This window comes from Schistocerca americana, chromosome 5 (assembly GCF_021461395.2).
Source record: "Schistocerca americana isolate TAMUIC-IGC-003095 chromosome 5, iqSchAmer2.1, whole genome shotgun sequence".
Classification (NCBI taxonomy): Eukaryota; Metazoa; Arthropoda; class Insecta; order Orthoptera; family Acrididae; genus Schistocerca; species Schistocerca americana.
This window is the reverse complement of record NC_060123.1, coordinates 204,539,385-204,562,002: the sequence shown is the minus strand read 5'-3', so window position 1 is coordinate 204,562,002 and position 22,618 is coordinate 204,539,385. Positions and strand designations below refer to the sequence as shown.

Genomic DNA, 22,618 nt, shown 5'->3' with positions numbered 1-22,618 from the left:
TGAAAAACTGAATCATTAGAATATGCTTTTTATAAAAGCAAATTTCAAAAGAATTGGTGATCAATTAGCATAATTTCAGTTGCATAAAAATGTTTTTAGGTACTCATATTTTGAAAACTCTGTTCACTCGAAAAAGGTTTACTGATGGAAAAAGGTGTTAGTGAAATTCATACAGTACTGTTTCAGTTCCTGAAAAACAAAAAACTTTTGAATATTTGCTACATCTTCATTCAAATGGCAAAAGGAGCCAATTCTTTTGTCCAAAACATTATCATGAATGATGACAGACTGTGCTTTTATTGTGAGTTTCCCACAAAATGGTGAAGTGATTATGACTGTAACTGGTGAATTGGGACCAGTGGAACTGCAAATGATGAAATTCAAGAGTAAGTTTGTGCCAATGACAGTTTCAATCAATTTTGTATGATCCCCAGAAACACCTCATGACTGCTTGGGTGTTCAGGATGGTTTCTTTGTTACAATCCCCTTGGTCTTGGGATTAGAAGGCCATCTCTCTGCAGTAAGACAATAGACATTCCTATAATACCAGAATTGCGATAAAAATTTTGTTGCTTCAGCACTTACTAAATTTGGTAGATACTTTAGGACTAAAGGAAACCACTCACTGAAAAGCAGAAGCATTGAGTAATCATTTTTTCAAGCTAGAGTACAAATACACACAGAAAACACACACACACACACACACACACACACACACACACACACACACACACACAATACATGTACGTATACATATACATTCACATGCATACACCCACCTCTGCCCCTACATGGCGCCAACTGGCGGCACATTTTCTGTGTGTATTTGTACCCTAACTCAAGAAAGGATGACACCAAAAGCTAGAAAGTTTTCTCTCTTTTTGTCTGTGCCTGTCATTGAATCAATGCTTCTGCTGTTCAGTGATTGGTCTATGTTATTACTAAAGTATTTACATTCTACCAGAACTTTTATACTAAATTTGGTAGAGTTAGCTAAACTGAAGTTGCAAATGAAACCTGTAGGTAATGTTGACATTTGGACTAATTTGGTATGCTACATTGTTATGTACATTTCACTGGTTGCATGGACACTATAATAATCATTTTTGTGCTCTTTGATATAATGTAGAACTTCTTAATATTCTAGGATAGATAAAAAAATCTACTAACCCTTGATGACAGGAGAAAACACATGTAAATGTTATGGAATTGTGCAAGCTTTCATAGCTTCATACCCATAGCCATATATAGACAGACACGCAGAGAGGTAGAGGTGTGTGTGTGTGTGTGTGTGTGTGTGTGTGTGTGTGTGTGTGTGTGTGTCGATATGTAATGTTCCCTTTTCGTGCAAACCACTTTTTACTGAGCTATTGCTGCTTTTCTGTTGTAAAGTTAGACGAACATAGTAGGACTAGCTAATTAATACATGAAATGATTATTACACAGAATTCATTGATATACTTTGTCCAAACATAGCATGTTACTCTCCAAGTGAACAAAAGTTTCAGTTTCAAACCAAGCAAAAGAGAGTCATAACTAGTGATAAATCAATGAGCAAAAATCTGAAATTGGCATTTATAATACAGGGTGTTACAAAAAGGTACGGCCAAACTTTCAGGAAACATTCCTCACACACAAATAAAGAAAAGATGTTATGTGGACATGTGTCTGGAAACGCTTAATTTCCATGTTAGAGCTCGTTTTAGTTTCGTCAGTATGTACTGTACTTCCTCGATTCACTGCCAGTTGGCCCAATTGAAGGAAGGTAGTGTTGACTTCGATGCTTGTGTTGACATGCGACTCATTGCTCTACAGTACTAGCATCAAGCACATCAGTACGTAGCATCAACAGGTTAGTGTTCATCACGAACATGGTTTTGCAGTCAGTGCGATGTTTACAAATGCGGAGTTGGCAGATGCCCATTTGATGTATGGATTAGCATGGGGCAATAGCCGTGGCACGGTACATTTGTATCAATACAGATTTCCAGAACGGTGTCCTGACAGGAAGACGTTCGAAGCAATTGATCAGCGTCTTAGGGAGCACGGAACATTCCAGCCTATGACTCGCGACTGGGGAAGACCTAGAATGACGAAGACACCTGCAATGGACGAGGCAATTCTTCGTGCAGTTGACGATAACCCTAATGTCAGTGTCAGAGAAGTTGCTGCTGTACAAGGTAACATTGGCCACGTCACTGTATAGAGAGTGCTACGGGAGAACCAGTTGTTTCCGTACCATGTACAGCATGTGCAGGCACTATCAGCAGCTGATTGGCCTCCACGGGTACATTTCTGTGAATAGTTCATCCAACAATGTGTCAATCCTCATTTCAGTGCAAATGCTCTCTTTACGGATGAGGCTTCAGTCCAACGTGATCAAATTGTAAATTTTCACAATCAACAGATGCTGCTATGGATTACCTTAGACCAGACATTTCAAGTAACTTCCATAATATGAATTTGACCCTCACTACCCCAACAGAAATAATGTCCATCATAAAATCTTTAAAATCAAAAACATCTAGTGGGTATGATGAAATATCAACAAAGTTAATTAAAGAATGTGATTCTGAGCTAAGTAACATATTAAGCTATCTGTGTAACCAGTCGTTTATCAGTGGAATATTTCCCGAATGGCTGAAATATGCTGAAGTTAAGCCACTGTTTAAGAAGGGAGATAAAGAAATAGCATCAAATTTCCGTCCAATTTCACTGTTGCCAGCATTCTCAAAAATTTTCGAAAAAGTAATGTACAGTCGTCTTTATAACCATCTTATCTCAAATAACATACTGTCAAAGTCACAGTTTGGATTTCTAAAAGGTTCTGATATTGAGAAGGCTATCTACACTTACAGTGAAAATGTACTTAATTCATTAGACAAAAAATTGCAGGCAACTGGTATATTTTGTGATCTGTCAAAGGCATTTGACTGTGTAAATCACAATATCCTTTTAAGTAAACTAGAATATTATAGTGTAACAGGAAATGCTGCAAAATGGTTCAAATCTTATATCTCTGGCAGGAAACAAAGGGTGTTATTAGGAAAGAGACATGTATCAAGCTATCAGGCATCATCCAACTGGGAACTAATTACATGTGGGGTCCCACAAGGTTCCATTTTGGGGCCCTTACTTTTTCTTGTGTATATCAATGACCTTTCATCAGTAACATTACCAGATGCCAAGTTTGTTTTGTTTGCTGATGATACAAACATTGCAATAAATAGCAAATCAAGTGTAGTCTTAGAAAGATCAGCCAATAAAATATTTGTAGACATTAATCACTGGTTCCTAGCCAATTCTTTGTCACTAAACTTTGAAAAAACACACTACATGCAGTTCAGAACTTGTAAGGGGTGTCCCAAGAGTATATGTCTAAAATATGATGACAAGAAGATAGAAGAAGTGGACGGTGTTAAATTCTTGGGATTACAGCTTGATAATAAATTCAACTGGGAGGAGCACACCACAGAACTGCTGAAGCGTCTTAACAAATCTCTGTTTGCAATGCGAATTTTGTCAGACATAGGGGATATAAAAATGAAAAAGCTGGCATACTATGCTTACTTTCATTCCATAATGTCATATGGGATTATTTTCTGGGGTAATTCATCAAGCCAAGCTAAAGTTTTCCGGGCACAAAAACGTGCAGTAAGAATTATATGTGGTGTGAACTCAAGAACATCCTGCAGAAGCCTGTTTAGGGAACTAGGGATACTAACTACAGCTTCCCAATATATTTATTCCTTAATGAAATTTGTCATTAAAAATATATCACTTTTTCAAACCAACAGCTCAATTCATGGAATCAATACTAGAAATAAGAATAATCTTCACAAGGATTTAAAGTCACTTAGTCTTGTACAAAAAGGTGTGCATTATTCAGGAACACACATTTTCAATAACTTGCCAGCAGCCATAAAAAGCTTAACAACCAATGAAATTCAGTTTAAGAGAAGCCTAAAGGATTTATTGGTGGCCAACTCCTTCTACTCCATTGATGAATTTCTGAGGAAAACCAACTGATTTGTATATAAGTACAACATAACTTCTGCACAATTTCAGTGCAGTAATGTGTTCACTGAAAATTTGTGTGTGTGTGTGTGTGTGTGTGTGTGTGTGTGTGTGTGTAAGTATAATCTAACTTCTGCACCATTTCAGTGCAGTAATGTGTTCATTGTAAATAAGTATTACAGTAGTTGTATTACATGTTTCTTACCTTATAAATAAATATAAAACTTTTTTATTTTAAATTCAGTGCAATAGTATTTGTAAAATGACTCTTAGTGTTCATTAAAAAAATGACGATCATTCCACTTGGGACCTGTGGAATGGTACATTAGCTTATTTGTTTTAGTTTAAATATTTGTCATGTATTGTTGTTTTTCTGACATGTTCCACATCCTGGAGGACCTCCTCACTACGGATCAATTGGAATGAAAGTAAATCTAATCTAATCTAACATGTGTGGGCTGACGAGAATCCGCACGCAATTGTGCAATCACGTCATCAACACAGATTTTCTGTGAACATTTGGGCAGGCATTGTGGGTGATGTCTTGATTGGTCCCCATGTTCTTCCAACTATGCTCAATGGAGCACGTTATCATGATTTCATACGGGATACTCTACCTGTGCTGCTAGAACATGTGCCTTTACAACTACGACACAACATGTGGTTCATGCACGATGGAGCTCCTGCGCATATCAGTCGAAGTGTTCGTACGCTTCTCAGCAACAGATTCAGTGACCGATGGATTGGTAGAGGCGGACCAATTCCATGGCCTCCACGCTCTCCTGACCTCAACCCTCTTGACTTTCATTTCTGGGGGCATTTGAAAGCTCTTGTCTACGCAACCCCGGTACCAAATGTAGAGACTCTTCGTGCCCGCATTGTGGACGCCTGTGATGCAATACACCATTCTCCAGGGCTGCATCAGTGCATCAGGAATTCCATGTGATGGAAGATGGATGCATGTATCCTCGCTAGCGGAGGACATTTTGGACATTTCCTGGAACAAAGTGTTTGAAGTCACGCTGGTACGTTCTGTTGTTGTGTGTTTCCATTCCATGATGAATGTGATTTGAAGAGAAGTAATAAAATGAGCTCTAACATGGAAAGTAAGCATTTCTGGACACATGTCCACGTAACATATTTTCTTTCTTTGTGTGTGAGGAATGTTTCCTAAAAGTTTGGCCGTACCTTTTTGTAACACCCTGTATAAATGAGTTGGTCAGTTATGAGATGTAGCTTCAGACAAGAACTAAATTTAGTAGGTGTCACAAAAACTTATTATATCTCATAGAATGATGGTTATCGCAGTACTTCCTCCAAGTACCTGCAGAACTACTTGGTGCATGTCACAGAGCAATTATGGTATGCTTTTCTTCCTATGTATTGCCACGTATTTTCAACAAGAACTGTGTAGGTGTTTGTTCTGTCATTCATCTGTAGCTGGGACCGATGACCATGGCAGTCTGGTCCCTTTAATCCCCCAAACCAACCAACCAATCATCTGTAGCTGCCTGTTCTGGAAAGGGCCATTTCTGGAGGCCATTTGTATAAATAGCAAACTTTGACATTAATTATTGGCTAAACTGCTGGCCAGACAAAAAAACTGGAATAGGAATTTTTGCCTTCAACTTAAACGTACTTTCTGCAGATGACTTTCCCATGTGCATTGGAAAGTTAACAGCTGCTTAACGAGTAAAATGGAATTTATTGTTAGTTAATGAAAAGTAATAGAATATCACACTAAGCAACAGTTAATGCTGTTTTACTTGTTAGGCAGCTATTATAACTAACATCACCACAGGAGAAGCAATAATAAATCATAGTGGGCTGTAGAGTAAATGCTTACTTTTTACAAGTATTTTAAATTATTACTCACCTGTCCATACCAAAAAATTATTTCCCCAGAACTATTCTATAAGCATTTCCTTAAGATCTTCATTAAAATTACTTGTCAAATAATGTTTGTTACATGTCAGTATAGCTTTTAAATAAAGGCTGTTAGCTGCCACTTGGTTAAGGCTCTGTCAAACAGGGAGATGATTGCCAGTGTACATAAATGTGGTGTTGTTTGCTGTGCCTGGTGATAGTCACACAGGCTGTGAGCAGGGCCCAATTCCACACTGCAAATGAACAGATCGTTTCTTGAATACTGCAAGTGAACTATCTTTTATAGTGGACAGTGCTCAGTTGTTGAGAACTCTGACTGGAGGAGTGTACTTCCAAAGCTTCTAACTCTAGCAGCCACTGTCCATGTCCAGTTTAGTTATGCCTGACTTAATAATACAGTATAGTCCCCAGTCATTATTTTCTTTGTAATGTCTTATCATCATTGGATAGGAAACTTCATTTAAACCTTTCGCTGCAATAGATGAACTCCTTGTGTCCTATGCTGAGGTTGCTTTTGTTATGGCTGTACTGCAAGCCACATGCTGGTGCCTGTGCTGAGAAACAACATTCTGGCTGATATGAAACACTTATCATCAGATTTTTTGAAAGCTATTAGGTGAAAAAAATTGATTTTTGTACATATTACAGTCTGATGTCTTCACTCAATAAAAAACTGAATTTCTTTTTCTTATCTATCAAACTTATTGTGCTGTATCAAATTAATATTCCACAAAATTTTAAAGAGTTCTCAAATGTAAGAACGCATTGTGTAAACTTTGCGTACACTTGATTTCAACCCATAAATTGCAGTGACTGGAATGTAGATAAGATATCAAAATTTTATTTAAAATTGAGAGCAGAAGGATATTTCATTTTGTTCATGAGTGACTAGGTTTTATATACAAAGGACGATTGTGCACCATGTGCCCATCCAGGGCCTTGCGCATTATGAATCATATGGTCATAACAAAACTTGTAAAAGGTTCAAGATACTGAAGTGAGGTTTTCTACAAATGATGGAATGCAGTGCGCCACATATATTGTATGATAAATACTTTAAAAACATTTTATTCACGGAGATTGAGAAGTATGTCATCCACAACAGTGAGAGATCAGCAGCTTGGGACACATTCAAACAACTATAGCACTGCAAGAAAAACCAAGAAGAGTGCATATACGCATCCACAACACCAGGGAAATGGCACAGCAGGATGTGTATGTGTGCCCACAGAAGCAAAAGTGTTAAGGACTGTGAAACTTCCTGGCAGATTAAAACTGTGTGCCGGACTGAGACTCGAACTCGGGACCTTTGCCTTCCACGGGCAAGTGCTCTAACATCTGAGCTACCCAAGCATGACTCACAACCCATCCTCACAGCTTTACTTCTGCCAGTATCTCGTCTCCTACCTTCCAAACCTTACAGCTCTCCTGCGAACATAGCAGAACTAACACTCCTGAAAGAAAGGATATCTCATTCTGTTAAGGACTGTGTCTTTAAACTACAGATATTCTTCAATCAAATATTATGCAAATAAAGCTCCATTAGCCAAATGTTAGATTCACAATTGCAGAACTTGCTGACAAAAACTGTAATTACCTTTCATTAAATTTTGTTTCCCCAAACAAGGAAAATGTCTGACAAGCAAATTGAAGATGTGCCTTCCTGACAGTTCTTCCTGCTCCACTGACAACATTTCAGTTATAAAGATATAGAAGATGTAATGAAAAAAGTAGCATACGTATTTTATAAGATAGTTTCTCATTTATTTTCCTGTGTCCTTTTATCTTCTACATCCCCAACCTCACACTGTCACACTGTCTATCTCACAATACTTCATTACTTTATTTCCAGCAAGAGTTTGCTAGCTTTCACATTAATGGGTTACACAGCTGTAGCTCTCACAGACTCATGATCTGCATGTTTGTGTGGTGAGTCCACCATGACCATTCCTGTTAGTGTTCTCAATTGTAGTCTTTCAAAAAATCATTGCCTTGTGTCAGACTCACTCAGTAACAGTGCTTCTCAATCATCCAATCTCACCTCAGAAAATCATGTCAATTAGCTTTTCATTTCTTAATTTTCTTCCTGTTCACAATGAATGACAGGTTAGTTATTTTATTTCTCCTATTTGCAATCAGTATTACTGAATAGCCGGAAGATCATCATTTCCAGGGGCACAAAAATGTGATTTTTGGTATTTCATATAATTATTGATGAAATTTAAAAATTTTAAATGCTGCCATAATCTTCTCATTAAGAGGTATAATCTTGCATTGCAGGTTAACACATTAAGTCAGGTATTGAAGTCAGAATCTGTGTACCTGTCTTGAGGCAGCATAACTCATGGCACCCAAATTAACAGCATTATATTTATCCAGTATTCCAGCAAACTTTACACATAATTCCAGATCTTTTCTAAGCTTTTTCTGGGTTACAGCCCCACAAAATAATGAAAGGATACCATTTTATCAGTTACTAAATGCTCATTGTTCATGCAGTAGAACTTAAGCATCAAGCATTATTTCTTTACTACTAACTCTATTCACTGCCCATTTTGCAGACAGTAATACGTATACCACTGAAGACACCAACAAGGTTTGGCTTTTGTTTCTTCAACCATAAAGGTTTTACATTCTTAACAGCAGATATTTAACAAATTAACTCATCTTTGAAGTAATCAGATCATCAATGCTGTTTTATACATGAGAGTTTGATTCTTAAGGAACTGATGGGGGGGGGTGGGGGGGGGGGGGGGGAGGGGGGGAAGAGCTGTTACTGGTACTTACATATTCGGAAATAGTAATTCTTGATACATCTCCGTTATCGGCCGCCCCCTTGCATGGCACACCAGCTTGTGCAACAGGAAGTTGAACCAGAAAATCCATATGGTGGATTGATGATCATTGGTATAGTATAATATCTAGCTCATATGTGATTGTTAGGTAGTTTTGCACACTTTTCTAGGCTATTTTAGAGTTATTTCGTCATCTCTGATCCAGAAATCTGATACATAGACACTATACAATAAATACAGGGTGTCTCAAATCTTTTGGGTCAAATTGAACAGATGATAGTGGGTTGACAATCAGTTATATTGAGATATGGAGCAAATGATCAGAAATGAATATTCATTGTGGTACAGACATACACAGCATAAACTGCATAACAACAACATAATTCCTAGTAATTGTTCAAATGGGACTGCCAGTATCAATGCAGGCATGGCAAAGGTGCATGAAGTACTCCGCATTCTCTTGAAGATCCCTCATGTCTGTTGTACCAGGAGACAGGCAGCTTGGACCAGGGCAAAGGTCTTCATCCATTTCTACAGAAATTTCGTACTCCAACATCTTGATGTAACACCAAAGGAAAAAGTCCAGATGTGTGAGATCTGGTGATTGTGCTGGCCATGGGACAGGACCTTCCCTTCGAACCCAACAATGAGGGTACATGTCAAGGTGCTTGCAGACATCAACATTGAAATGGGCTGGTGCACTATTATGTTGAAACTACGTCCTTTAGAAGACTGCAAGGAATACAATCTTCAAGAATTGTGGCAGTACATCTCACAGGAACACTATATAATGTGGAACAGTCAAATGGGGAAGCAGCAAATAAGTTTCTCTTAGTTGATCTTGGACAGTGCCCATCCTTACAATGACAGAGATTACTACTGGTGGCCACCAGTGTGGGTAGCGTGGAGATTGTCCCCACTCCAGACATGGCTGTTGCAGGTGTTGAAAACACCATCATGGTTGAATGAGGCCTCATCCGTGAACAATAACAGAGTGTATACGCGGACAAGGAAAAAAATTTCCTGGATTTTTCCCGGATCTCCTGGTTAAAAAAACATTTTCTCTCTGGTGAAAATACACTTTTTCCATGTTAAGTGACAGTATATTTTGCCGGCGGGTGTGGCCGAGAGGTTCTAGGCGCTTCAGTCTGGAACGGCACAACTGCTACGGTCACAGGTTCGAATACTGCCTCGGGCATGGGTGTGTGTGTGTGTTGTCCTTAGGTTAGTTATGTTTAAGTAGTTCTAAGTTCTAGGGGACTGATGACCTCAGACATTAAGTCCCATAGTGCTCAGAGCCATTTGAACCATTTTTTTGACAGTATACTTTCCCTTGGAATTGTAAAACTTATCCTTTAAATGGATATGATTTTATACAGCAATGTAGAATTTCCCGGCGCTTTAGAAAATGAAACTCAGGGGGGGAAAACACGTTTTGGAAAGGTCTTTGATGTGCAGCAACGTGTACACTGCATATTTTCATATTACGAAAGTATAAATCTAATTCCACCAACAGGAAAAGTTAATGGTTTAAATTAATATACATAGTGTTGCTACAAGAAAAGCAAAGCTTTTGCATATAACATTTGTCTTGAAGATTAATAAGCGACAAGAGAAGCTAAGCTTTCACATATAGTGTTGATCTGTTTAGTGCATGTTACATTTTAAGATACATCACACAAATAAACCAGTAAAATTTTTAATACCGACATAAATCTCTGATCTTCTGGGCTTGAAATTCTTCTAAATGGCTCGTCATCAAAGAGTTGATTTTTAAAAGAGAGCAAACGCTGTCTGATTTAAGAAATTCATTGTACATTCTCTCACGTAGTTCATCTTACATAAAAGGAAGTTTACTTTGAAAATAATGCTTCTTGAACAACAATTTGCAATATTTTCCTGCGACCTGTTATAAATAGATTCATTTCAGCAGTTGCCAGAGAGCACCAGATAAGAGGCGTCACCACGCTTGCGCAGCAACGGTGACGTAGGAAGCCCGTATTAAAAGATCTTACATCATGTCATAAAAGAAACAAGACATTATAGGATACTCAAAGAGTGTCAGGATTTCATGAACCATACTAAAATGCATAGTTCACCTTACAGTGCACATTCATATGTCCAGATTCCCAATGACGTAGGCCTCGACCTGATATGAAGCTTTTCGAGGTGGTTTTTGGGCCGTAAATCTTCCAGGAATACCAGTACTGTATTATTTCATGTTTGGTTCTTTAATATGGCGTAATGCCATACGTGATAGAAGATGAAAACATGCACTTGGAATGCGGAGAACAGTTGAAACTAGCCAATAGTGTGGAGTAAAACACTTTGTTTCAAATAAATTGACTGCCTAAGCAGGAAAGCTTAATAAAAGCCAAATTTCTTTAGCAAACCAACAAAAATAACTTTATTGTTCTGCAAGGCGATTAATGCTTGACTGTGTGAAAGGTGGAAATAAAATATAATCTGAAACTAGTAACATACTTTAGCATTCCATAATTATGTAAATGTATTTTAATTCACTTGGTATCTCCCAGCCACAGAAATCCGTCTTGTTTTCATTTGACATGAGAGCAGTAAACGAAGAGGAAACAGAAAAATTGCTAAATGTAAACACGGGTCACATGGAGACTACCCCCATCCCACTACGACTCAGATTGCTCTGCGCATCAGAACATTAAAAGACTTTTCAAAAACAAGTTCACTTTGTAGCACACATCTTTCTGAAGAGTCTGATACATACAACATATATCTTCAAGGAAATGTAAGACACAAACCTTGCAATTAATACTAGATAGGATTGGTTGCAACCAGGAGAACAAGAACTCTTCAGAAAATCTGGACTCTTTATTGCCTATAAGCAAAAAAACTTGCTCTTCTGTGTGACATAAAACTAAATATAGGATACCTAAAACCAGTAAAGACAAGAGACAGGTATGACAGTACACATTTCTTCAATCCTTAGGTCCTAGCTATTTTTCTCTCTAATCTTGCTACAGCTTTACATGACGTGGTTTCCTTTCTGTGAAAGAACTGTTACCTTGTCGAAGTTCGTCAAAAGTTTTGCTACATGAAATATAGAAATGTCATTGTCTAATACTGAAAAAGCTGTTAATACAAATAGTACCCAAGTCTGGTGTGATTTCTTGATCTGATTACATCTATTTTGTCATTGTGTGCTGGATAAAACAAAATAGGCCTTTCTAATATTGCAGAAATTGAACACACCAAATAAGTGAGACTGTTTTGGGAATAATGATCATTTTTATAATACGACAGAATATAGTTCACGAAGTACCAATATGAAATACCTATTTAGCCTACTACAAGCAAAAAGCTTTAATTAGGAAATATTTTCACATTTCATTCGTATGCTCCAGTTTCTCATGCACAAGACCGAAAAGTAGTAGACTGAAATTTTTATATAAATTTGGAATCATCATATTCTTCCATAATTTGTGTGATGCCCCCATTTCTTCTCCTTCCTTGTTCTAACAAACAGTCTTGTCATCACTAATTCTGTAACTATTTGTACCACTGTCAAAACTCATTCTCTGGTTAACTTTACTAAACCTGCCACAATCACCGGTTTAGTTGTCCAGCGATTATTCTCCGGTTAGGCGTTATTACATGTTTGTACAATGTGTTTTCTGTGCTACTCCCAGAATGGAACTTAAGCAGCTGCTAGCCAGGGACTACAACTAGCGCTGTCTAGTGTAGCAATCTCGCCAAAACTTTTCTGTCAACATTTCACTTTCTTGGATACACTGAGAAGATGACTTGTAATCTTTCTTATCTGTTATTCCTGTTAGTCATTCATTTCCACTCTGGTAGTCTGAATCTATGGATTTCACAAGTAATTAAAACAATGCTGAACATTCGCAAACCAAATCAACCACATAAACAAGAAGTAGTTGGCATTCACCGGTTTGGCTTTATTCTGTTCAGCTCATATAGCCCCGTCCTGTTCTGTCCACAGGAAAGTTTATTTCTAGATGTGACGAGAATTCCCCTGGCAGAGACATTATGTACACTATGCATGCATTCAAAAATCAACTTGTAATTCACTCAGAAATCAACTTAGAACGTGCTAAAAAAATCATATGAATAATCGATAGACCGATGTGAGCTGGATGCTAGGTGCTTTGTGTAACAAGGTTTTTTTCTTTCAAGAATATGAATTTTCCCCCTCCTCCTGAAATTTCCGCGTGGTTCAGATACCCCGGTTTGTCTCCACACCCCAGTAGATCCGGGCCTGCTGTGCACACGTGAATCTGGTGGCTTGGGCGCAACAATAAAATTTTTCCGCGTACTGTTTGGTTGGTTGCTGCTACTGCTGCTACACAGCCAACAGCCACATTTCTGTAACCAGAAGCAGGCAAAGGTACTACTCGTATGCGACTCAATTGTGTGTGTGCATGAGCCCACTCATAACTGATTAAAGGAGTCTAATACAAACAGTTGTGACATCATGCTCATCGGAGGCAATTTGTTGTTATGAAATATTGCATAGTCTTTTGAAAGCCTTTAACACATTTTCCTGTTGGCAGACGCTTGCACGAGCACTGTGTTATTGTATATGGCGCATTTCCTTGGCAATTTAAGTTTTATTTTCATTTATTTATTTATTTATTTTTTTATGTTTTAATGCTAAAGTATTATTCTGCAGTAGGTGGATACAGTAATATCCTTTTTTAGAGTATTGGTTCTTACCAGTCAAAATTACAAAAATATAACTGAAAACTAAAACAACAAAAAATTCCCATAATTCTAAAAAATTCCCGGGTTTTTCCCAATTTTCTCCTGGATGACAAAATTCCCAGGTTTTTCCTGGATCTCTGGGGTTGTATACACTCCGAATCAAAACTGTATGAAGTGTGACACTGCAGCACTGCAGTGGATAATCCATTGACAGAAGTGAATGCGGGGCTCAAAATCTGTTGGTCCCTGTGTTTGCACCTGCCCTTTATGATAGTGATATAACACATGTTCCACAAATACTCTCCACACTGTATCCCTTGAAGTGTGCATTTCTCTAGCAAGTTGACAGGTGTTCATTGCTGGGTGATCGGCCAGATGACCCAAAACCATCTACTCAAATCTGATGTTCAGATATGTCTTTGGTGGGGACTTTGGCCAGCTCTCTGTGGTGTGAATGTCACTGTCTCTTGCAAGTTGATATCCACAGAGATAAACTTCTTCCCGTTAGGATAACAGCTGTTGGGTAAGTGTCCTCTGTACATTTATTTGCTTTACAGAAACATCATCCTGCCACACCATATATTAAATGTATGTCTGCTATCTCTCATGACGAACATACGAACACAGTAACACACCTCGCCTTGTTCACCAGCTGTCTGATGCAATGGACTACTGACACCAGTGATAGTGGTGTGTGTGCACCAATGTGATGCATGTGGTCTTCATATGACTCACATGCTATGAGCTAAGTTCTGCACACAGTGTCTGGTTAGTGGGCAGAGGTGTACACTGTTTATCACCTGTTGCCTGTTCCAGTGCTCAACAGACACCTGGGATCTTTGCAAGAGTGCAGCAGAACTGCATGCACCAATGCAATACATGCTTTTAGTCTAGCGGTCATCACTTGAACGATTACTAAGAGCATTGTCGTTGTTATGCAGTGTATGCTGTGTATGCTCATAACACACAAAATATGCATTTCTGTTAGTTGGTTCTCTGTATCAATATAATCAGTTCTGGACCTTCTATCACCTGTTTCAATTTGATCCAAAAGGATCTGAGACACCATGAATACACAAAAAAGAAGACCACTCACTGAAAAGCAGAAGTTTTGAGTTGTTGACTGGCACACGTAAAAGAAAGAATACATGCTAGCTTTTGGAATTGTCCTTTGATGAGCTAGGAGCTAGAGTAAAAAACACACACACACACACAGAGATATATATATATATATATATATATATATATATATATATATATATATATATATATATATAATGGAAGGAAACATTCCACGTGGGAAAAATTATATATAAAAACAAAGATGAGGTGACTTACCGAACAAAAGTGCTGGCAGGTCGATAGACACACAAACAAACACAAACATACACACACAATTCAAGCTTTCGCAACAAACTGTTGCCTCATCAGGAAAGGGGGAAGGAGAGGGGAAGACGAAAGGAAGTGGGTTTTAAGGGAGAGGGTAAGGAGTCATTCCAATCCCGGGAGCGGAAAGACTTACCTTAGGGGGAAAAAAGGACAGGTATACACTCGCGCACACGCACATATCCATCCACACATACAGACACAAGCAGACATATTTAAAGACCACTTCCTTTCGTCTTTCCCTCTCCTTCCCTCTTTCCTGATGAGGCAACAGTTTGTTGCGAAAGCTTGAATTTTGTGTGTATGTTTGTGTTTGTTTGTGTGTCTATCGACCTGCCAGCGCTTTTGTTCGGTAAGTCACCTCATCTTTGTTTTTTATATATATATATATATATATATATATATATATATATATATATATATATATATGTGTGTGTGTGTGTGTGTGTGTTTTTTACTCTAGCTCCTAGCTCATCAAAGGACAATTCCAAAAGCTAGCATGTATTCTTTCTTTTATGTGTGCCAGTCAACAACTCAAAACTTCTGCTTTTATATATATATGTCTGCTTGTGTCTGTATATGTGTGGATGGATATGTGTGTGTGTGTGCGAGTGTATACCCGTCCTTTTTTCCCCCTAAGGTAAGTCTTTCCGCTCCCGGGATTGGGATGACTCCTTACCCTTTCCCTTAAAACCCATTTCCTTTCGTCTTTCCCTCTCCTTCCCTCTTTCCTGATGAGGCAACAGTTTGTTGCGAAAGCTTGAATTTTGTGTGTATGTATGTGTCTGTTTGTGTTTCTATCGACCTGCCAGCACTTTCGTATGGTAAGTCACATCATCTTTGTTTTTAGATATATTTTTCCCGTGTGGAATGTTTCCCTCTATTCCTGCATGGTGCCAGCTAGACTAACCATGCCAATGCTATTTTGTGGTAGGTGGACTGGTTGTGGTGGGCTAGTTTTAGATAGGGTGGGTAAGGGGTGAGGGGGGTGGGAGAGGGACTAGGGACTGGGTGGTGGGTGACTTGGAGGGGATGGCTGCTTTGCTGGTTAGGAATGTAGAGGGAGGGGTGGCAGATACATGAGCTGGCATGACTGTAGCTGTCAGTGGAAAGTGTCACACACTGAAGGCGATGTGTGGACCTGAATTAGGAGGGGTTGACGGGACAGAAGAATTGGAAACCATTGGATGGAGGCTGCAATGACAGTGGGTTACCCAAGATTGAGACCAGGGTGATTACAGTAGTGGAGAATGTGTTGTAAGGATAAGCATAGTTCAGAGAAGCTAGTGGCAGAGTGAAGTATCCAGATGGCTTGGGATGTGATGTTCCAATTCTCACCCCATACTGCTTTCAGTGTTTGCCACTTCCCACCAGCCAATACAGACATGCCAGTTCACATACCTGCCACCTTCCTTCCTGAATACCTAGCCATGGCTACTTCACAACCTGAGTCATCTGGATTGTTCCTTCCACCGCCAGCCTCTCTGTACTATGCAGATCAGAGTTATCCTTACAAGAAATCCTCTGCTCTCTCAATTGTCCTGGTCTCAGTCTTAGGAGACCCACTGTCCCTGCACCCTCCAGGCAACAGTTTCCCCTTCTTCCATCCTGTTTCCATCTCCCAGTTCATGTCCCCATCTTACCTTCATCATGTGCCACTTTGCACTGTCCTCTACAGTTGTGGCAGCCCATGTACTTGCCACACCTCTCTTCTGAATTCCTAGCCAGCAACTAGCTGCCTCCCTCCAGACCGCTAGCCACCCACCTTCAGTATCTCCCCCTGCCTCCCTCTCCCACTCCCACCTGACACTACCCACACCACAACCACTCCACATGCTGCAAAACAGTATCGGTGAGGTTGTCTAGCTGGCACAATATATGAGAGTAGGCATGTTTATGAATATGTATGTATGTATGTGTGTGTGTGTGTGTGTGTGTGTGTTTGTTTGCATATTTCACACTAACTCGTCAAAAGATATCTCCAGAAACTAGCAAGTTTTCTTTCTTTTGTGTGTGTGTGTGTGTGTGTGTGTGTGTGTGTGTGTGTGTGTGTGTATCAACAGCTTAATGCTTCTGATTTTCGGTGAGTGGTTTCCTTTAATATTAAAGTATTTACGTTGAACAATAATTTTCCTACAACATATATTCATAAAAAGTCTTCATAATTCACATACAGGTGGCTAACGAGACTTTCCACATCTAATGTAGCTGATAATTGTGTTGACAGAGGTGTGTAGGCTGCAGAATCAAAACAAAATAATTGTCAGGTCTTGTAAGGGCAATTGCCTTCTATTAGTATACCTTACTATAGTGAGACAACCACAGAAGAAACAGAGTGGGTACTTAGCAGACTATTTTTGGGACAAGCAGGACACCTTTGGCAATGTACATCGTTACAAATGCAGACTCAAGGAAATGTTTTCATAATGTAGATAAAACATATTTATTACTTCTTTAAGAAACAACACTTAGAGGGCAGTTTCTTTTTAATTTGGACTTACAGTATCTCCTGTAACTAAAGAAGTAAAATTATGTGAGTTATGAAAAAAAGAGAATATTGAGATATAATTCCTTGCATGCTCTGTTTATCTTGTAGGACAAAAGAAATGTAGTAATCCAGTTATTACACTCACAAGGGAACCTCCCCATCGCACCCCCCTCAGATTTAGTTATAAGTTGGCACAGTGGATAGGCCTTGAAAAACTGAACACAGATCAATCGAGAAAACAGGAAGAAGTTGTGTGGAACTATGAAAAAAATTAGTAAATTATACAAACTGAGTAGTCCATGTGAAGATAGGCAACATCAAGGACACTGGGAGTCAAGGAGCATCGTGGTCCCGTGGTTAGCGAGGGCAGCTACGGAACGAGAGGTCCTAGGTTGAAGTCTTCCCTCGAGTGAAAACTTTAATTTTTTGTTTTCAGTTTATGTGAAAAACTCTTATGTTTTCATCACTTTTTTGGGAGTGATTATCACATCCACAAGAAAACCTAAATCGGGCAAGGTAGAAGACTCTTTTTACCCATTCGCCAAGTGTACAAGTTAGGTGGGTCGACAACATATTCCTGTCATGTGACGCACATGCCGTCACTAGTGTCGTATAGAATATATCAGACGTGTTTTCCCGTGGAGGAATCGGTTGACCTATGACCTTGCAATCAAATGTTTTCGGTTCCCATGGGAGAGGCACGTCATTTCGTCTACTAATCGCACGGTTTTGCGGTGCGGTCGCAAAACACAGACACTAAACTTATTGCAGTGAACAGAGACGTCATTGAACGAACGGACAGATCATAACTTTGGGAAAATAAAGAAAGTAAAATTTTCACTTGAGGGAAGACTTGAACCAAGGACCTCTCGTTTACTAGCTACTCACGCTAACCACGGGACCACAGCACTCTTGAGCTCTCAATCTCCTTGATGTTGTATACCTTGAGCATGGACTACTCAGTTTGTATATTTTACTAATTTTTTTCACTGTTCCACACAACTTCTTCCTATTTTCTCGATTGATATGTGTTCAGATTTTCAAGGCCTATCCACTGTGCCAACTTATAACTAAATCTGAGGGGGGTCCGATGGGCAGGTTCCCTTGTCAATAGATTCAGTGCCGTAAGTTTTGTTAGCTTGCACTAATTCTGTGTTACACTGAACTAAAGAGGGCTGTGCAGAAGATGTCAGATCATAATGTGCAAAAGCCAAAGATGGTGAAGGTATTATATCCCTATTCACCTGGCAGTTGTTTCACATTCAGTGCTGTCTGAAATGGACATTACAAAGAAATTCTTCAAGTGAGGCTACACTGTTTTTGCCTGAAGTTGTCAAGAGAGGCAGTGAACTACACTCATGTGCAAACATTGTTTGAATGTTTCCACAGGCTGATTAACAAAGTAAAAGTTTGCCTTTACTAACCTACAAATTTGTGCTACCTGCTTTCTTATGTTCTAACCATATTAATACTGATACTATGTCATATCTTTCTTCTTAGGTTATTAAGTCATAGTTATTATACTGGATTATTCTTCTTCTTCTTCGTTTAACCATCTTTCTCCTACTTTGATACCTAATAACATTTCCTTTCATCCACATTTACCATGTTCCACAGTATACTATACACATGACTTGTTATTTCTATTCTTCCTGTGTCTTTGCGCACATTTTATTGTATATCTATTTCTTCTTACTTCCTTTCATAGTGTGTAGTGTGCTAATCTCTCCCATATCAGATTTTACGTAAAACAATGTTTAAAATATACAAGTAATTTACAGCCATCTGTTGCGCATGACTTATAAATTATTCAGATTTCTGGTGCAGTGTCACTGTCTTAAAAGTCTGTGCAGAACCATCATCATTTGAAGTGCAAATGAATGAAAGATGTTCCAGCTTATTTTAACTGATTAAATCTCAGTCTGTAATTGCAAGTTAGTTAGGACATATTGTACAGTTAAAATCAGTATATTTTGTTTTGCAGGTAAGATAATGTAATGTCTCAAGAAATTTCTACAACTTTTTGTTTGAATGGATGTAGATTTGTAAGCACTTTAGTGAAGAGTTTTACTTTTCAGTTTTCTCTGTACATGCCACAGCGAGTTGAAATCAGCAGCTGGGCACTAGCTGATCATCACATTCCTGGATTCCTGAGTCCTCAGGCTATGATGCGTTTCATTGGGAACCCTTATTCTTCTCTTCCCAGGTGACAGGACACAAGAACAACATGTACGGCCCACAGTGCATGCTTGTTTGTGTAATTGCTTGCTGTCTTCTGTGTTGTCATACGTGTGTGTGTGTGTGTGTGTGTGTGTGTGTGTGTGTGTGTGTTTTAATAATGTGTGACTAGTGTTAATGTCTGTGAAAAGTTTAGTGTAAATCTTCCCTTATTGCTTGAAGTGTGTGCGTGTTTAGTCACGTAGCATAAATCTCCTAAGTGTTTCTAAGTGTTTAAAGAGCTGTCTTTTGAAAACTAACAAAAATGTTATGCTTGCTTGTATAATTTTAAATTACATTTTTCATTTTATATGAATAATCCTTGTTTTTGTATAATTTGACATTTTGAAGTTCAGCAGATGTAAAATTTTTGACAGTGATAAAGTGCGAAAGATCTCCAGTTCAGTCTCCACTCAGTCCTAGTCACTTTTCACTTCTTTCACCTCTGATAATTTTTGTTCATGTGAAAAATGCCAATTTTCTCCATGATTCTGAATCCATATTAAACTCTTGATCCCCATAACGCTATCTGGGTAAGTCAGTTCAAAGGTCATAGGAAAGCAATAGCATACCGTGTATAATTGAACTGTGCCTAGTAAAACACTGTGGTGTTCAACCCAAAATTTGAGGTTATTGCAGCTTTACCTCTTGCTGAATAATATTTGATACTGACAGATGAAAGTACATATATTAAGCATAAATATATGGAGGTGGAACTCTGGCGGGATGACAGAAGTGAAAAGGAAGACATTTGTGGATATGACAAACAAGTGTGTTTAAATTTTGAATGATAATGTGTGAATTCTGCTGTTAAGTGGAGCAAATCATACTCATGTGGACTACTGGTGCTCTGAAATCTAAAAAAAAACTCTTTTGCCAAGAGGATGAGCCTCAACAAAGAAGAACATTCTGTCCAAAATTAGTGCTCTTCTATGTTCACTCTGTCCCTAGAGCTTCAAGAAAAATATTTCACTCTCACCTTTCACTAAATGTTCAACTTCTACATCTTTTCTTGCAATTCTCACGTACATGGAGCCACTATATCATTTTTATTTCTACATTAGCAGATGACACATTGTTTTTCCAAGCTTTTTAGTTCCATCACTACAAGGATATTGTAAAAGTTCACAGTGACAAATGTGGTAATCATCTTTTGCTATCATTGGTCTGATGTCTCATGTGACAGTCAAGTTGGAGATAGAAAAACAAATAAAAAATTTCAGAGAATGCTGATAATCTAACACACTGCTGTCATATGCAAGTAAATATGTGAATGTTTTGTTGAAAGAAGTTAAGAGGAAAATTGATTACTGTGCTTTGTTGCCAATTAGGATGTATATACCTAAGAAGAAGAACATATTTATGTTGTTTCCATACCCTTTCGTTAGGTGATTGGCAGACACAAAAAAGTATTGTTCTTCATATGAAAGTTGTGGAGGATGATAAATTGCATGTCTCATTGTCAGAGACTGTAGATACAGTGTTTCTTCAGGATCCTGTAACTAATATTTGGCTTACTTAACCCATATTTATAGATTGACTGTTTTTGAGCATAATAACTATCATATGGAATAATGACGTGCTATAATTTGATCTGTTTCTCGCCATTAATATCTTCTAATCTTTTTCATACTTTACATTTGCTTGACACACACTGTGCAAAAACTACTTAAAATTCATGCAAGTAGTTGCAGTAGCATAAAGTGTTTTTTAACCTGGACCAACTGTCACAATTGCTCTTTTACAATTCCTTAAATATTTTCATGCTGCATATATGTGGTATTACTTGATTAATGTAATGAGATGTCTTTGCATTTGCTTGAGGAGAAGTACATAAGATACCATTTCTTGTTGCAGTACAACTTGGATTTCCGAGGCCTGTCTTCCCGTGGCACATCCGGGTCTCCATTCCGCGACGAGGATGGGACAGGGGCCGGAGCTGGGGGTGAGGGAGGCAAGATGGGTGGTGCCCCTGGCTCCGATCCCTCCATCTGACAGTTCGGGATGGCCCGAAGGGCCAAGGGCGACGCGCGCCGTACCAGGGTGTCTTTCCTTTTGTTCTGAGGCCCTGCTGCGGCCTGCCAAGGAAATCAGCAGGCAGTACATAAGAGAGGCTGAGACTGGAGCCTGCTGCCAGCACTGCTCCTTCAGATGAAATACTAAGCCAGCTGATATTATCAAATTGCCAATTCTTGGCAAGCACTTGTAGATGTTGCTAACATATGAGACTATGAAGAACATTTGTTTCTGTGGGCTTACATCATGATAAGAGACAAAAATGTATATGTTACATTCTCAGGTTTTGGCATTTGACATCTTCCATTAAAGGCAGAAACTATCTCTCTGCCTTTGATATAGTGTTTGGTATCACCCCTGAAACTTGTATACTTTTTTATGCAAGGATGACTTCATTTGCTTATGTTTTTGATAAGCAAGCCCTCTGTACCTCTCTGTTTCCCCCAACGCCCATCCCTATCCGTATCCCATACCTCTAGTTCTAGTTCTTTTAAGGGAATCTCCAATGAAATTTGTGTGTGAGTTCTTACTTTGTTGTTCGTTTTGCCCAGTAGAAAGAAATTTTTTTGTACAAATTACATGAGTCATCTGTGATAAGTCTCCTCTTCTATAAATTTCAGTATTGTTAATGAATCCCTGCAATAAATAGGTTTCATTTTCACCGTGTTATCTGTTGACCATTACATAGTTTGTAACTGTGATTATTATGTCTTATTATTTAAATGTTGTAAATGTATTTTTATACTAGACCAGTGTTTAATCGTATATTGTGCTACACCATCATATATTTGGTGTGGTGACCTGTTCCTAAACATCAAATAACATTAAGTGAAAAATAAAAGACTAGGAGTTTTGTCTTCATTGAATGAGATTTACATTGCTATAGGGAACTTCACAAAGTGTGCAGTGAGGTTATTTGACTGAATTGTAAGTGAATTGTACAGTTGTTTTTAGACTGTTGTAATCCAGTTATTGTATGAGTATTCAATTATATATATGCATTGTATTTATACGTTATAGCTAGTAATGTGCTCCTTGTGGTAATGCTTTATTACTCATGTGAGTGCATTTCATCCTTTGCAGTATTTCTCTTACCTGGTATGCGACAAAA

General features: G+C 38.5%; 1 protein-coding gene across 1 annotated transcript in view; it reads left to right on the top strand.

Moving 5' to 3' along the window:
* The window catches only part of LOC124616098 (alpha-catulin), a 185,853-nt gene extending 163,677 nt beyond the window's left edge, over positions 1-22,176 (top strand). Inside the window, exon 10 of the mRNA XM_047144355.1 lies at positions 21,349-22,176. Coding sequence (XP_047000311.1) covers positions 21,349-21,486 — 138 coding nt within the window. The 3' untranslated portion in view covers positions 21,487-22,176. The remainder of the gene's footprint in view (positions 1-21,348) is intronic.
* The last annotated feature ends 442 nt before the right edge of the window (positions 22,177-22,618 follow it).